At 46.0% G+C, this 14,434-nt stretch overlaps 1 protein-coding gene across 1 annotated transcript; it reads right to left on the bottom strand.

The window, feature by feature from the left end:
* Positions 1-9,131: 9,131 nt before the first annotated feature.
* Positions 9,132-13,941, bottom strand: FUT4 (fucosyltransferase 4). The gene has a single exon (XM_048076486.2). The coding sequence runs from the start codon at positions 13,603-13,605 to the stop codon at positions 12,541-12,543; it is 1,065 nt and encodes a 354-aa protein (XP_047932443.1). The 5' UTR covers positions 13,606-13,941; the 3' UTR covers positions 9,132-12,540.
* Between the last annotated feature and the right edge of the window lie 493 nt (positions 13,942-14,434).

Genomic DNA, 14,434 nt, shown 5'->3' on the forward strand with positions numbered 1-14,434 from the left:
CAGGGCTGCCATTCAAAGCCAGGACAAAGCTCGTGTAAAGCCCAGAACTCCACCACATGCTTTGTGATGTTACATCCTTGGACTAAACTTGTCATCTGGCTCAAAACTGGTCAGAAATACCACGTCACACGCACTTTGTAGGAAATTCCACTTGAAAATAGGGGAGATGCAGAGCAAGTGACCTTGGTATTTTTATTCCCCAGTATTTTTATTCTTGACACAGCCAAGGTTCATGCATTTAGGTCCAGGAGAAATGAAATCCATGAGGTTATGCCCACTGCAAGCACAGGAACGCAACACAGCGTTACTTCCTGCAGCCCCTGCTCTATTTGTGCTGCAATTGGCGTGATTACAAAGATCAAAGGGACGTAAAGCACCGGGAATATGTACACCTATTACTAAATTAAAGCAATGTAAACACTGCTCGTGGAAGGAACAATCTGACCTTATTTTGCTTTCTGCTGCTTTCAGAGCAAACACCACGTCAGCGCGGGTTGGCGCTGCAGCAGTGATCCTGTCCCGAGATAATTTCTGCAGTGGCCGTGTAGGCAGAGCACCTAGCCTTCGGGTGACACCAACCATTCTCTGTACGGACCTTCCATGTTTTGGTGAGTGCTGGGTGAGGAGATGGCTTTGATGCACCAGGCCAAACTGACTGGGAGTGCTGGCACGAAGGAGACGTCCCCCTCTCCAGCAGAGGCTGAGATCAGCATCTCTGTGCTGCAAATTTCCCCAGGAGGGCAAAGCCCGGGGGTTACAGCTGTGCTGCCAGGGAGAAGGGAGAACTCCCGTGAGAGGATCAGCTCAGCAAAGACGCCCGTGGCTGGTCCCAGCAGAGCCCCTGGGCCCAGGCTGTGTCCGTACAGCACTACTCTGCTTTCTTCAGGCTGCCACCTGCTCGTGTCGTCTCCAGCATCAGTCGCTCTGCACTACCACGGTAGATTTTTCTTTGTAGACCTTATAGTACTTTATTAATGGAAAAAGCTATCTCACTATACCTCAGCTTGGCTTCGATGGAAAATGATATCTTAGTAACTGATACACGAGGCGATGAATTTGTGTCCCAGAACACCGGGACACTAGGAAAAAGCCCTAGTTCCAGCATATCAAAAGGACAAAAAATACTGCCTATATGAATTGTAGAGACTAGTTTGAGACCTTTATCAGAAAGGTAGGGGACACAGATAAGCTCCTTCCACTCCACCAGCTGGAATAAACCCAAGGAGCAAATGAAATAGATTCCAGAAGTTGCTGTCCCCTTCCTACACCGCACCGGCTGCATGTGGACAGCCTGGCCACATACCCTCCTGGCTCGGAGAGACTGAATTCCTGTTATTGCCAATAAAGAGTGCAAGCTGCTGTTTGAGGAGCAGATCAAATGCCTACAATAGGGCCCTAAGCTTTCAAGTGCAATGGCTCTGTCAGCTGGGAAAGATGCCGAGGCTGGACATGGACTTTGAAACTCCTCAGACATCCTTCTCGTGTTTTATACCGACTTCATGGAGGCAGGAGCTGAGAGAAGTTTCTGTGACATTTTCACTAAAGCCATAAATTCTTTTAGCTTAAAGCTAAAATACCAAGTAACCTGAGATATAACTGAACTTATTTTCTCCCAGCAGAGTGGAGCAGTACCTGTGAAATCGGCTGAGTGACAGCCCTGGAAATTCAATATCCCCACAGCAGTCGATTGCCTCGCTGGCGTTTTTTATCCTGCTCCAGTTAAACCAGACGGGTGAGATGCTGCTGAGACTAATGCATACTTTTACTTTCATCCAGCTGTAGCATTTTAGAGGGATCGATATAGAAGGCTTTAATATACTGAGAGCACCAGGAGAAATGAGACGAATCCAGGAGGGACAACGCATCAGACCCCTCGGTGAGAACAAAGCCACCGTTCTCCCGCAATTAGGTTTGGGACCTAATTCAGGCTCCTGACAACCACCCAGGCACTCTCTGTGCTATTACTGACCTGTCAATCATCCGGGCCGTATTTCTTTAGCGTTTCCATGTGCTGGGGTATATCTAGACTGCAAATGCAGTGGAGGACATCATTCTTCCTACGAATACCTTGGTGAAGGCAGCAGGGCTGCGTGCAGACAGCACTATGAGCGGGTGCCAGCCCCGTGCCTGACCCAGGACCTGGATCCTGCTCACACCTACACAAATGCTGCCTCCCCCATCACCTTCCCCACTGTTCATTGTCCGTCCCCAATTCGCTGCCCCTCCTGCTTGCCCCCACTACAGCTCTAATCCACCAGTGGGCTTACACAGGCACTTTTTCAGCTCAAACGGGGAAAGGTGGTGTGCCAGTAAAAGCCAGTTCCTGCATGCTGACTTCCTGAAACAAATACAGGTTCCTACAGATGTGCCAATTAGCCTTAATTTCAATATAAAGTGAAACTTAGTGGTCCAAGTCTGGATGGTGTAGCACTCTGCTTTGACTGCTGAATCTTTGATGCCGAAGCATCTTGCAGCAAAATCGCCCATTCATAATACATAGAAATGATACACATGCTGCTCTTTCGTAGCAAACTTCAAATTAAAGCCAGCGGGTAAGCCACAGGGAATCAACATATGAATCCGTATGACACAGTAAAGCCTATAGATAAATAAACATTAGTTAGGATTTGTGGCTTCACCTGAAGAGCAGAAAAATGACTTTGCAAGCACTGAAGGCCATGAACTCCACCTCGCCAGAGATGGACCTGCCATCCAGCCTCAACATGCCTGAGCAGGAGGGGGCAGTCACAGCGTAGTTAGGAAATTTGTTGCCCCCCCCCCCCCCCAGCTTGTGTTCTGCCAAGCGAGCCCTGCCTTAGCAGATGGGCTCTCAGCTGCTCCAACTTGGAGCTGCAAGGCTCAAATTTAAGCTTCCAGCTGGAAGCAACACTGCAATCACTGGGATAACCATGTAGCAGGTACTAAAGCTGCCTGGTATTTGTGCAACTTTAGATAACCCATTTACAATTATCTTCTCCATTCTCAGGTTAAAGCTTTACAATAAAGGAGCTGTTTCACCTGAACTGATGAAATCTGTTCGATTCCCTTGTTTATTTGCCTCTGTTTTTGTGGCAGCCTTAAAGCTGCTACACCAGCGTACGTGCCAGATACGCAGAGGCAGCGCAGCACAGCGCACCAGTGCAGTAATTGTGCTATCTCAGCACGATTTAAAACACTGGTCCCAATCTAGACTTAGAAAAATGGACATGACATAGAAAAATTTACCAGTTTTGCTTGAATTTCTGGCTTCCTAGCACATAACGTGTCCAAAAATCTTGCACACTTTTGAAATCCAGAAGTCGTGTGCATGTTGGCAGACAGTGTAAGCAGCACATGGCTCACCAATATCCCAAGCAGCCAGATCTTTTCGGGCAGCCTGTACATACACCAGCAGGTAGCATCAGGAAAAAAGCAAGCTGCTTTCTCTTCAGACAAGATGACACTGCAGCTTCTGTAAAATAAATGAGGTCATTCACAAGAAAACAAACAGAAGATGGCCTGCAGTGGTGCAGTCTTTCTGCGCTACCCAAGACCTCGTAAGGGATGTATCCAGAGATCACTGTGCTGATTTATTTGTGAGTTTAGCTTTGTGGGTTTTTTAAGGATGTGGGTCTAAGATATAATCTGCCATAACAGAGGCAGTGCACCACAAAAAATGCCATTCAAGTACTTAGACAAACTACCAGATGGGGGGCACAGGGGTGCCTCGGAGCACCAGGCATCTCACAGGGCTGACCTGTGCAACCAGGTCTGGCTCCGCATCCTGTGGGCAGATGTTTGCATGGGATCTGAGCCATCGGTGCTTTCAGCACACAGCTCACTGTCTGCTCCTGGTCCCCCGCATCTGCCAGAGGAAACGATCAACAGCAAGTGGGTAACCTTGAGGGAAGATTATAACCAGTCTGGATCCCCCTGCAGATAAGAGAGATGAAGCAGGTGAACACGTTATGTGAAGAGGCACAAGATGAGGGAGTCAGGGATTGAGACAGTCAGGGACTGAATCTAAATTTGCAGAGAAACAGGAATTTATAAAAAAGAAATGGAGATCTTCCCCATCTCCATTTCTGCTACTGTTGTGGAGAACATTACAGTACATATATGGGGAGTTTTGTCAGTTTGCCATTTCGAGACACTTGCCTTCTGGAAGCTCTTCCATCCTTCAGGTATGATTAAGCTGTGGTTAAGGCAAAGACATACATCATTCATTTCTTCGCCAAACTTTCCTTCTCTTCTCAGTTGCTTGATAACTCCCCAGCCTGGCTATCTGCAATCCCTAAACACCACCAAACAAAGAAAATCTCATACATACCGGTTGTTCCATGACAGCACTTTTCCCGAGCTGAGTACCGCAGCCCGCCAGGCCGGACTGACTGCCCAAGCGGCCGAGCAGGCCATGAAGAGGGAAATGAAAGCGCGCTGTGGAAGACGGCCCACAGCAGATGTGTAATAGAAAAGTGCACAGGGAGATAAATCAACCCCTAGAGCAATAGGAACAGAGAAAACATTTAAACCCATAAATCATCTATCCGTATCTAGCTGTCCCACAGCTAGCAGACACTGATGGTCATTAGTTTAGCCAGCTAATTAACCTTAGCTTGTTGTTCGGTGTCCTGGTGGCCCTACTGATGCCCAGCCTAGGGGCAGAGTGGATCGCACACCCTGCTGGTGTGCTCAGGGTGTAACTGCTCCCGGGTGGGAGATCCAAAAGGGAGCCCCCCAGCCCTGGTCAGGTCACCAGGGGATGCTCATCAGCTTCCCAAGTTCCTGCAGTTTTTTCATCTATCACATTTCTTTTATTGCCTTGGTGATGCCCTTGCTTTCTCTTGCTCTCTTCTGATTGCTGCATGTGGAAAAAAGCCTCGGAGCTTATGGGAACCCGCTGAGGCCCAGCTACGACACAGTCCCTGCCTGACATCAAAATGGTCTCTTCTTGCGTTGTGCTGTGAAGTTCTTTGCATTCCTCAAGTTCTTCAGGCACTGGGTCTCAAAGTAATACTTCAGCATCTTAAAAAAATCCTCTGGTGACATTCATTTCTCTGCCTCACACGTGGCCAGGCCTGCCGTTCATTCACACCACCTGCGCTGACGCTGCCACTGGGGGCTGCCCCGGAACACCCTAAGCCAGGTGTCCAGAAGGGAGAGAAGATGCCGCAAGCTGCAGCGTCAGCCCAGGTGCTGTGTGGGCAGAAACACTGACCTGAATCCCCTCGGCATCTGTCCCTCCAGCGCTGTCACCTGGTGGGTGCCTCCCTGAGCCCCACGCATCGCTGCCGGGCAGGGCTGGTCAGCAACCTGAACGGGGTGAGAAGAGGAAGTTTTGGGGCGCGCATTGGGCTTTGAACCGCTCCTGGCAAACCGGCTGTGGGTGGTGTCTCACCGTCGGTGGTCTGCAGCCCACGACGAGGCAGAGCTGTGGTTCGCAGACAGGCTTTCCGGACTCCTTGGCTTGGAGCAGGCCAGATTTCCTCTCTTCCATACAGGTATCGCAGATGAAAAAATGTTTACTACTAACTCACCAGCTGCTGTAAACTATTCCTCACTTCAGTAACTTTCTAATTAGTAGAACTGGAAACGGCTAAACTGTAATGCCAAGCTATAATACAGCTTCAGGCGAAGAATCTGAAGTGAAAACTAAATATCAAAACAAAAGGAATGGCATCGTCTGTAAACCCCAAAATATATCTAAGGTGGCTTTCCGAAGACATTAGTACTACTATTCGTACTATTAGTGCTACTGTTAGTACTATTAATACTAATTAATTAGCAACTACTACTATTTCAAGAATGAAATGAAGCGCCTTAGGAAGTAAAGGTGGACAAGCTGTTTTCCATCTTTAAGAGCTTGATCTCATTTTCCTAGCTCCTTGTAAAGTTTGAAGCAGAAAGGCACCTCGTGCAGGAGAGGTTACTGTGTGAGACAAAAACACTGCTAGAATCTGTCAAGTTTCAGGAAATGTCTTTCCCTCCAGGGCTAATACAAAAATAAATTAAGCAAAACAGACACCCACACCTTTTTTTTTTTTTTTTTCCATATTAATTGGGGCTGTCCCAGTGAGCATTTCAGTTGCCATCTCTGCCCTGCATCTTCCTGCACTGAACCCTGCCCTCCTCGTCCTCTCTCTCAAGCTTTTTTTATGGGATACAATGGGAGTTTTATTGAAAATTGAACATTCGCCACTGAGGAGAAGAATAAAGTAAACAGCCATAACTCGTAGGATGAGGTTACCTCAGTAGCTTCACACAACTTGGCAGAATGCTCGTTTTTTGCGCTGTGGATAAAGCAGGGTTTTTAATGACTAATTTTATCCATTACCAAGGGCAGATGCAAAATGAATGGAATCCTGTTTCCAATGCGAGCAGTGTCCAAACTCTTACTGACGTGAAATGGAGTCATAAGCACTTGACCCTCGGACAAACAGCCATAATTTTAGTTGGATTACAGCTTTCCATGGTATTCTGAAAGGTTCTTATTCCACAGGGCAGTTGTGGTCCAACAGAGGTGACCTCAGGCTGTGAAAGTGATGAGGACAGAAGGGATGTGTTTTCTGTCCTCTCCTACAACAATCCCAGATAACTAGCAGTTCTCCAGGTGCAAAAAAGGTCTGAAACTAGCTTGTGCCTCCCCTAGCACAACCACCTTTTGTCAAGAAGTTTAAGAAGACTGTAAATTGGGAAGCATGATTGGGAAGATCTCTCTCATTCTCTTCATTTCCCTGCTGCACTCTCAAGCTCTCTCTTGAGCTTGTACTAAAAGCATCAGCCAGAACAAGGATGGGAACGGAACAGAAGGCTGCAGCAGAAGAGACAGAGGAGGTGGTGGCAACTTTGGCTCTTCTTGTCTTGCAGGGGCAGAAGTAGGAACAAGCAGATAAAGCCCAGGATGCAAGCTTCAGGTCACAGCTTTGCACACCTGGAGTACTCTCTGGGAATCAAATCCAAGAGCAACTTTCCTTTTCCAGTTACATCAGTGAAATATATTTTTTTTAATTCTTGTTATTATTTAAAGTACTTTTGAAGAGTGAGAGAATACACTTAATACCTGCGTTTAGGAATAGATTCAACATAATGGCAGCAATTTTATATTTGCAATAAGAAGCCACTGTGAATGAAGAGTAACTCAGCACCATTCAGGCTCTTCCTCCAAAAATTCGGTGCAGAAAATATTCCTCACCACACTGAACAGGCTGGGCAGTGAACAGCAAACCTGTGGCTTTTTTTATGAATATGCCTGGTGGTGCTCAATGAGAGCTTGAACGCAGCACAAATTCTGCTGTACTTAACCTGACTCATTTTTTCACAGCGCAGACATACTGAGTGAGGTCTTTGTGTTCATAGTCCGTCTCTGAGGAATAAAGGACTGGAAATCTTCAGGGCTACCTGGTAATATACTCTTCATAAATAAATCACTAATGCTGTTTCTTCCCGGACTTAGCGTCCCATCATCCAAAACGCCTAGAATGTTTCTTACTCTGGTGTCAAATTTGAGGATGTAAATGCTGAGCCGACTTCCGTAACACATACAGCCAAGCCACAGGCTGATTAACTTCAAAAGATGGTTTAATAAACAATAGGGAAAATACAGATGCTCCAGGTTTCAAGTTTTGCACTGCCTTTTGATAGTTATTAAAAGGACATTATTAAAATCCTAAATGTCACTACAATAATGTCCAATTTTAACTCTTCACAGAATTTTAACCCGTACAATTACATAATTCCAAGGACCTGAAATCCCTGAAGGACTTTACTGGGTTAGGGCAGTATTGACTTCTTAAGAGAAAACTGCCCACTGTACAGGGCTCCTGGTTTCCGAATGCTTCCTGAGCGCTCTGAGCACCTCACTGCTGAATCCCCGCAGCTTCCAAAGCCTCCTGAGGACCAGGTTTTCTCTTACTCGTCTCGGAGTCTTTGCAGTGAGGCCCTTAGGAACAGCAGGAACTGTAAGGCAGAACATCTGCAGAATTTAGCAGAGGCATAGGTACTGTGGCCTCAGGTATCACTCCCAAACTGGCCTCAGAAGAAAGCACAGGAGTATATGGAGCATAACTGATAAACAGTCAGTTACAAGATATATTTGAAATATTCAAATAACCTTTTTTTTTTTTTTTCCTGATTAGAAATAGGTGTTTAGACTTGGATCCTGGTTTATCTTTAGTTAAGTACCACTTAAATCCATGTTAAGTCACCATGTTCTCTTGAACAGATTGCAGATTGAGCCAGCTCTATGACTGTTTACACTCTGAAAACAAATACCATTTTATATGATTGCTGGATAAAGAGTGAGTTTAAAACTAACCAAGCATAACTCACATCTTACTTAAAAGTCAGCAGACAAGCTTGAACAAATGGTACCCAATGTTTGGCAGATAAATATTTCCACCCGTTTCCACCACCCAGAGTCCAATCACAGTTGGAAAACCAGCAGAAAAACATTTCCCGTCTTGGGCACAGGTAAACAAGCAGTTGGTTTACAAAAGTTAAATGTGGTGGTGACACAGCACAAACCACCTGAAGGAAAAAAAAAAAAGCGAGCACTGCAGCACTTACCACATCCTGGGGAAGGGGGGTGGAAGTTTCAAGAGAAGTGCTGAAACTTACTCAAAACTCCCCACTCCGTGAAACAGAAGATGAATAAAGAGAGAGGCCATCAATCACCTTTGCTGCAAAAAACGTTGAGAAATTTAGGGGAAAAAGGTTTGGGGCTCTTTGTCTTTTGCTGCTCGGTTGAAGGCGTCAACGAACAAGCGTGAAAAAAGCTGCAGCTAAAAGAGTCGCTCTACGTGCTGAACGCCAACCCCAATCTCTGTTACACTCTGAAATTTAAGAAAAAAAAACTCCAAGGACTTTCAAATTCTCTGTAGGTGAAGAGAGAGTTTGTTGGATGGTTTCGTTGTTGTTTTAAATGACATTTTTTCCAGCAGACATCCAACTTCAATAAATGCTCCTTTTCATAGTGAAAATAACCCCGTACAGCCTCTCCTGCGAAAATATTTTTCCCCTGGCACAACCAGGTCTCATTCCTAACCTCAGACAGTCTGACTAATTTGAGAACAATAAGCCACTTCTCTTGATTAAAAGGTGGAAAACATGAAAAGAATTTTTCTTTAAAAATTGGTTTTCTACAGCTACCCTTCATAACACACAAAGAAATACAAAAATAGGGTCGTTTTGTGCCACTTCCTTTCTGTAATTTTATTGAGTGTTAATCTACATGATTAATACAAAGTTACTCCACTCTATGAAGGTGAAGAGACTTTACAGTATAAAATTCCCTGAGACACGTTATGTAGCTGAAAGGATCACACTGTTCTCTATTCCACTTATAATCAAAGGGTAATATCAACTCTTCTCCTTCTGAAAAACAGAACATAATCATCTTCCTTTCCTCCCTCCTCCCCAACATTTTAATACATGGAATAAAACAGTTTTTTTTTCAAAATGTGTTACAAAAGATTTGTCTATTTAGAATAGAAGATAATTTGCTTGATTTTCATAGACCCATTACATACACCACCTGCAATATCTTGTGGAGTTTGGTACCTCATCTACAACCCGATTTGCTAAGATAAAATTCTTATTTACCATTGACCTTGGGCTCAGTTCACTTGGGAATTACAAAAGACAGTGCTCAGCTTACAGCACTACTCTAATTATTAGCTTATTTCTTATAGACCATGGAGTGGCTGAACTACAAATCAAAGTGGATTTGTAGAGATGCTGTATTGTTGCCTGCAGCAGCTGTAGACCAGGTCTGAATTTCCTCTTGATAACGGGAAAAGTATGTAGTGCTTATGCAAGAACTGTGAAACTAGAAAAGGCTTCTCTTCTCCCGCAAGTACTCTGCAATAATTATTACAAGACTGCAGTTTTCATTATACAATTTTTTTAAAATAATCATTGTACAACTTACAGAGCACAGCTGTGATATCTTATTCAAAAATAACACTTTGATCATTGCATAGCTGTTTTCTGAATTTTACAAAACTCTAATTCCACCAAGATTCCCATAAGAGCAGCTGAGAATAAAGTCCCGGTTGCAATTCCTATGCTCCTGTAGCCTCATCTCCTGCCTGTGGCATTACTAATGGTAACACAGAAAAATTGTGTGTCTGAAAACCTCTAGAACATGCTAAAAAATTTGGAAGGACTGATAAAATGATATACTTTTTGGCAGGCTGATAAAAAGTAGTGCAATCTTAATTATTAGTTTTCAGAGACTGCTCACTGCTTTTAAGATCAGGTTTTTGTATATGCTTACATGAACTGAGATAAACAGTAAAAAGAAAAAATGGATAAATCAAAGAGATAGATTCTATTAACCTGACACTTGGCTGTTAATGTTAATGTTATACTTAGATTTCTACTTTAAAAATGATCAAAAACAGTTTTATGGGAGCTTTAACCACTGGCAGAGAAACAGATGACCGTGCAATGAAGAGCATGCCTTTGTTTTAAAGAATCCCTTGGAACTGTTTAAATGAAAGCCCAGCAGTAAGTAGGGAACACCTCTACTGCACTCTGCATTGCGCTGACCACCTTCTCTGCTTTCCTGATAAAATCTCTGCAGCAACTCTGGCATGAACAACAGCCACGTTCATGAAGTACTTTTACCCATCTTCCCTTCCACAAAAGCAGGAGAGAATAAAAACAGGAGCCACCAAGATCCGAAGGCGTAAATCTCTGCAAATTATTCACAAACTGTATCATTATTTCAGATTTTTTTTTCAGCAATCTTTAGTTCCGTGCTTACCTAATCATGGGAACGTGTAATTTACAATAAATTACAGTAGGCTGTCAGCTGATGGCTCTAAGCACCTAACCTGACATCCCTTATTGCTCAAATCAAGTGTAATCCTATTCTAACCTAAGTAAGACTCGCAAATGCCAACAAACTGACCTCTCTCTTATTTGCAACTAACTCATCTTTCCCCACCTGTTCTGTGCCCATGATTTTACTCCAGGTGAAGTCTCTGGATAATTTAATGGCCTTAAATAGGAGCAGGATGAAACCCTTAATCATTTTTACAGCACTCTTGTAGGTTATCATTTTTTTGCCGCCAAATCTTACAGCTGCAAAGGACAGGAAGGGCTGAGGTTCCTGTGGATCAGTAACTGCAACTGAAGACCCTCTCTGGATTTCAGTATGCAAGATTACAAACAACCAAAAAGTAACACACTCTGACTGCTCCAAAGATCTTAGTCCAGCAGGATGGCAGAGTCTAAAAGGCAACGCCTCCTGTAAATGTTCTGGGTAGGCAGTGCACAAGCAAGTTTTAGCCTACAAAACCAGTTATACATTAAAAAAAAAAAAAAAGGCGGAAGAAACCTTCAAAACCAAAGATAAGAAATCCTTCCTCTCCCTTTCATATACTTCCCTCATACAACCTGTATTTAACAACGGTTTAGATTGTATTCTCTACAGTAATTTCCTTTCTGGAAGGTAGCGATCTGAGACTTGGACTTTGAGATTTTTGTTGTAATAATTGTTTCACAAACAGAGCTGGCACTCTGAGTAATCTGTCACCTGGCAGAATTTTTAAAAATGTATGCCATGCACCAAAGCATTTGCTATACAATAAGACATTTGAATGATACTAGAGAAATAAGTTAGCCTTTCTGTATACATATTAAATACAGTAATAAAAAACCCTGCGGTTCTGAGTCTTTCCCTGCTTTTTCCTATATGGCAGTAATTTTGCAGAGAAAAACATGCAGACTCCTGTAAACATTTTCAAATTCCTGAAAAAAGGGAGGGCGGAAACATTCCAACTTTATTTCTACATTCTGTCTTTTCCTGTACTTGAAGCTCTTCTCTGCCTTCATACAGGACAAATGTGCTCATGGTTTGGGTAGGGAGTGGAAGAATTACTTTATATCATCTGAGCTGTTCGTTCCACTCCCACACAGACCCTTCCATACACTTTTTCCAAAACGGAATTTTTATTTGGCTCAAGGAATTATTATTTGGCTGCTGCAATTTAACACATTGCTAAAAAGTGCTACCATATCATCACATTCTTACGTTCAACATTGCGGCTCAGCATTTGTCGGCAAATAACTTGGATTTTCTTCATAATCACTGTTAAAAGTATTTGCTTTTGTCTTTGGAATGCAGAAAGCCAGCACTGATCACGTATCCCCTATAAGCAGAAGAAAGTTTCACAGACCAGGAAGCTGTCATAGCTGACAAAATTGGTTTCAGCTGTACAGCCAAGGAACTTGGCATGTTTTATTTACATTTAGCTGTGCACAACTGCAAAGGTTTCAGATCTGCATGACTTCTGGAACTTTAACTTTGCTCTTGAAGAATCCTCTTGCCTGATGTTTCTCTGTACTTTCATGATTTTGCCCTGTAGTAAAAATCTTCATTTTGTAGTTTTTTTTTTTCCCCCCGCTTATTTACATATATCTGTACGTCTCTCTCACGGATGACAAACTAACTTTGCTAAGGTGGTGATCTCTGCGAGATGCAGCCTTCCTCATGCCTTAGTGAAGGCTGCTGCTCAGAGAGGCTGACCAAGCAAGCCTCACCCACCAGGAACATCAGCTTTCAAACCAGCTGGCCAGATTTCGTACCGTCTTGACTTGATTCCCAGCTGTCCTCACAGCCTCGCAAACCTTGCAGTAATGCTCGTCCCAGAAAGAAGTGACGTGGACCTCGTACTTGTTCCGCCAGGCAAAATACCTCCTGTAGTTAGGCTTGTTTTTATCAAGGAATTTCAGGTAGGTGGCCAGCAGCCTGGGGCTGGGGAAGTCGTCGACGTGGATGAAGGAGTTGGCAGGGATGAAGCGCTCGTAGTTGGCCCTGCGGGGGCCGAGGACGACGGGCACGGCGCTGGCGGCGAAGGCGTTCCTCCAGAGCTTCTCGGTGATGTAGTCGGTGTGCTGCGAGTTCTCGAAGGCCAGGTAGAACTTGTAGGCCGACACCGTCTTCACCACGCTGCCCTCCACCAGCGCCAGCCCCTGCGCCCCGTACACGTCGATGGCCAGGTGCTCCTTCAGCTGCCGGTAGTAGCGCACCCGGGCGTGCTCCTCGTTCCAGTTACTGATCACCCACGCCACCAGCCTGGTCTTGCGGGGCAGCACGAAGGGCCGGGGCTCCGGCAGCGCGTAGAGGTACCCGTAGGGCACGAAGACGTCCGAGTCCCTCCGGTAGGACATGGTCCAGTTGAAGACGCCGCCCAGACCCTGCAAGCCGGGGGAATGCGAGGGCGACTCGAAGTTCATCCACACCCAGAGCTGGCGCGGGGGGCGAGGCGGGGGCCCTCGGGGCAGCCCCTGGGCTCCGTGCAGGGCCAGGTCGCGGTGGTGGAAGAGCACGGCCCTCGCCTCGCCCAGCCGGCCGCGGTCGGCGCTGAGGCGGCAGCCCGTCACGTTGTAGCGCCGCCGGCAGTCTGCGGGGCGCCGGGGGCGGCCGAAGGGCTCCCACCACAGCAGCACGGTCACCTCGTCCCCTGCCCGGCCCGTCGTCGGGACCCGGGGCTGCGGCTGCCGGAGGCAGGCGAACAAAGCGAGCGCGGCCCCCAGCAGCCCGGCCGCCAGCGCCCAGCGCCGCCGCCACAGCCGCCGCCATCTCCTGGGGCAGCTGCGGCGGGGGCACGGCTCCATCGCCCGCTGGGGAGCCGCGGGGCCGCCCAGCGCATGCTGCTGCTGCTGCTGCTGCTGCTGCTGCTGCTAGTGCTGTTACTGCTGCTGGTGCTGTTACTGCTGCTGCTGCTGCAGCTGCCTCCCCTCAGCGCCCAACCCCTGCCCCGCCGCCGCCCCTCCCGGCCATGCCGGCCCGCTCCCGCCCACAGCAGCCGGCCCTGCCCGCCGCCCTGTGAGGAGAGGGGCTCCCCCAAACCCCGAGTTTCCTATTTCTTCATGATTTTGGGGTTTGGGGCTGGCAGAAAGGGCTCTCCCCCACTGCCCACGCCCGCCGTTTCCCTGGGAATACTTGGGAAGAAGGGGGGGGGGGGGGGGGGGCTTTCCGAGCCCTCGCGGTTTCGAGGGTGAGGTCGAGCAAAGTCTTGAATAAATCGGTTACTGAGTGAAAGGGGGGGAAATAAAGGAAGAGACGGCAGCCACAGCAGCTTTGACTTCCTGCCAAGTCATCAAACGGTTTCAAGCACCTCTAAAAGGACTAGCAAATAGGGAAAGTGTGTATATATATATATATAGTGTGTATATATTACATATATATATATATATATAATATGTAGTCGCTTTAATTTTTTTTAGGACTACATATGTTTTCATTTAATTTTTAAATCTCACTGCTATTTAAAAAAACTCCATGGTTACTAGAAAATCGCTTTTCCCAACTCTGTTTCACACAGAAAGTGTGAAAAACCTGATCAGATAGGCCTGAGATGTTTTCCACAGTCATTTGTTTCAGCAAACCAAGAGTTCATCGATTCACACAGCTCAGAGAATATTAGTACGGAGCTGGAGGCAG

The sequence above is a fragment of the Anser cygnoides genome, chromosome 1, assembly GCF_040182565.1.
Source record: "Anser cygnoides isolate HZ-2024a breed goose chromosome 1, Taihu_goose_T2T_genome, whole genome shotgun sequence".
Lineage (NCBI taxonomy): Eukaryota > Metazoa > Chordata > Aves > Anseriformes > Anatidae > Anser > Anser cygnoides.

Excerpts from the sequence above, each read along its gene's own strand:
- FUT4 (XM_048076486.2), bottom strand. The coding sequence starts at position 13,605 with ATGGAGCCGTGCCCCCGCCGCAGCTGCCCCAGGAGATGGCGGCGGCTG.